The sequence below is a fragment of the Otolemur garnettii genome, unplaced genomic scaffold (assembly GCF_000181295.1).
Source record: "Otolemur garnettii isolate 467f Iridium unplaced genomic scaffold, OtoGar3 scaffold00038, whole genome shotgun sequence".
Taxonomy (NCBI): domain Eukaryota; kingdom Metazoa; phylum Chordata; class Mammalia; order Primates; family Galagidae; genus Otolemur; species Otolemur garnettii.
In genome coordinates, this window is record NW_003852433.1 from 10,113,634 (window position 1) to 10,115,944 (window position 2,311).

At 41.5% G+C, this 2,311-nt stretch overlaps 1 protein-coding gene across 1 annotated transcript in view; it reads right to left on the bottom strand.

Annotated features, from left to right (window-relative positions):
- SUDS3 (SDS3 homolog, SIN3A corepressor complex component) overlaps positions 1 to 2,311 on the bottom strand; it is a 36,843-nt gene that overhangs the window by 33,216 nt on the left and 1,316 nt on the right. Inside the window, exon 2 of the mRNA XM_023513312.1 lies at positions 121 to 190. Within this exon, the coding sequence (XP_023369080.1) occupies positions 121 to 190 (70 nt within the window). The remainder of the gene's footprint in view (positions 1 to 120; positions 191 to 2,311) is intronic.

A 2,311-nucleotide genomic window follows, 5' to 3' on the forward strand; every position in this document is an offset into this window, starting at 1 on the left:
AAAGTTTTGGAACTTGGAGCATTTCAGGTTCCTAATTTTTGGATTTGGAATGCTCAATCTGTATTAAGATTTTGTTGTCAATTACATATTCCAGAAAACAAACACAAAAATTCTACTCACTGTTCCTTCATTTCTACATAGTCTTCTTCGTCATGCTTTGCCAGGTCAGTTTCACTAGCATCCTCGGTGTCTGAGTAAAATTGGGAAGTAAAAAGATCACAATTCACAAAGTTGGGACACTTAATAAACTCCTGCTAAATGAATTTCAGTGCAGCCTGCATGAAGCCATTGGTAAAAATATATTAAATACAGTTATCCCCGTTATCTTGAGGATGTGAAAACTGCAGATACAGAGGGCCAATTGTAAAGGACTTAAGCATCCTCCGGTTTTTCTAACCATGGAGGTCCTGTAACCAATCTCCCATGGATGCCAAGGAACAACTATTACTTCTGAAGAGAAATGCCATTTCCAACTTATGCAAAGGGCTTGCCTTTAACTAAAGTGCAGCCACAGGCCAGCACAGCTATAATCCTATAATCCTCTGGAAGGCTAAGGCAGACGAAGCCCTTGGGCTCAGGAGTTTGAAACCAATCTGAGCAAGAGGGAGACCTCATCTCTACTAAAAACTCCAGTAAAAACAGAAAATTAGCCGGGCATAATGGCAGGTACCTGTAGTCCCACCTACTTGGGAGGCTGAGGCAGGAGAATAGCTTAACCCCAGAAGTTTCTGTGAGCCAATCTAAGGCCACAGCACTCTAGCCTGTGCAACAGAGAGAGATTCTGCCTCAAAATAAATAAATAAATAAATAAAGCGAAGCCACAGAGGAGGGTACATCAGACACGGGTAGTCATGGTCAAGGCTGCTACTTCTGCAGAAGCAACAAGCACAGCAGTTCAAGAAAGAAAATGTAGTCATGAACTAGGATACCAGCAGTCAAGCCTTCTTGCTCAAAAAAAGAAAGAAAGAAAGAAAGAGGCTCGGCACCTGTAGTTCAGTGAATAGGGCAGTGGCCACATACACAGAGGCTGGCATATTTAAACCTGGCCCAGTCCTGATAAACAATGACAACTGCAACCAAAAACTAGCTGGGCGTTGTGGGGGGCACCTGTAGTCACAGCTACTCAGGAGGCTAAGACAAGAGAATCACTTAGGCCCAAGAGTTGGAGGTTGCTGTGAGCTGTGACACCACGGTACTCTACCAAGGGTGACGTACTAAGCCTCAGTCTCAAATAAATAAATAAAGAAAAGAAAAGAAAAAAAGAAACCCCTAGTGTGTCCATTGTCTCCTAGAATATGCCCAGTTTGAACCCTTCACACATTTTTACATCAGACACAGTCACCCCTCAGTATCCACAGGAGACTGGTTCCAGGACTTCCCTCGGATACCACAATCCTCTCAAGTCCTTGATTATAAATGGCATGGTATCTGCAAATTACCCCTACATTCTGCCATATATTTTAAATCATCTCTAGATTATTTATAATATACAATGTAAATGTTATGTAAATAGTTGTTAAACTGTATTAAGATAATAACAAGAAAAAAGTCTGCACAAGTTCAGTACAGATACAAGTTTTCCCCCACCCCTGAATATTTTCATTGGTGGTTGGTTGAAATCCACAGATGTGGAACCCACAGACCTGGACAGAGCCAACTGTATACAATAACAAAAAAGAATCCAACAAAGTAACTGAAACATTTTCAAAGTTACAACTAAAGGGAACAAGAAAGCAACAAGATGATCAAACCAATAATCTGTTTCAGAACATTTTAAACACTGTTCTTAGAACAAGCAAGTAGACATAACTTCAACAGCTATATTTGAGGGGGGACAAAAAAGTCAATTTTGGTTTCACCACTCCCCCACGCGGGCATTAAAAGCAGTGCAAGTGATTTCCACTCTAAATCTCTGGTTAAGCCAGCCATGTCTTCAAACTTAGTTAAACCAATGTAATTCATTCCTTCCACTTTATCTCCCGCATATGCAGCTGCCTTTTGAAACACACAGTTCTCCACAAGCCATCCTCTCTTCCTTCGCTGAGTTCTTGTCATATGCCAGTAAGCCACATTAGCTGGCACTTGAAAAACAGATGAATAAAACACACTCCTCATTCCAAACAGCTGGTCTCGCTTTCACTCCACAGCCCTATTTTCTGCCAGAATACTACACCCAGAAGATACCCATCTCTCTTTATTTCCTTTCTTCTCCCTTGAGCTCTCACATTTTTCCACCTTTCTTCTCCTCCATCCCTCCAAACAAGGACTCCACACTTGCCGAACTGTAAACACCAGTTTGAAAACTAAGGTT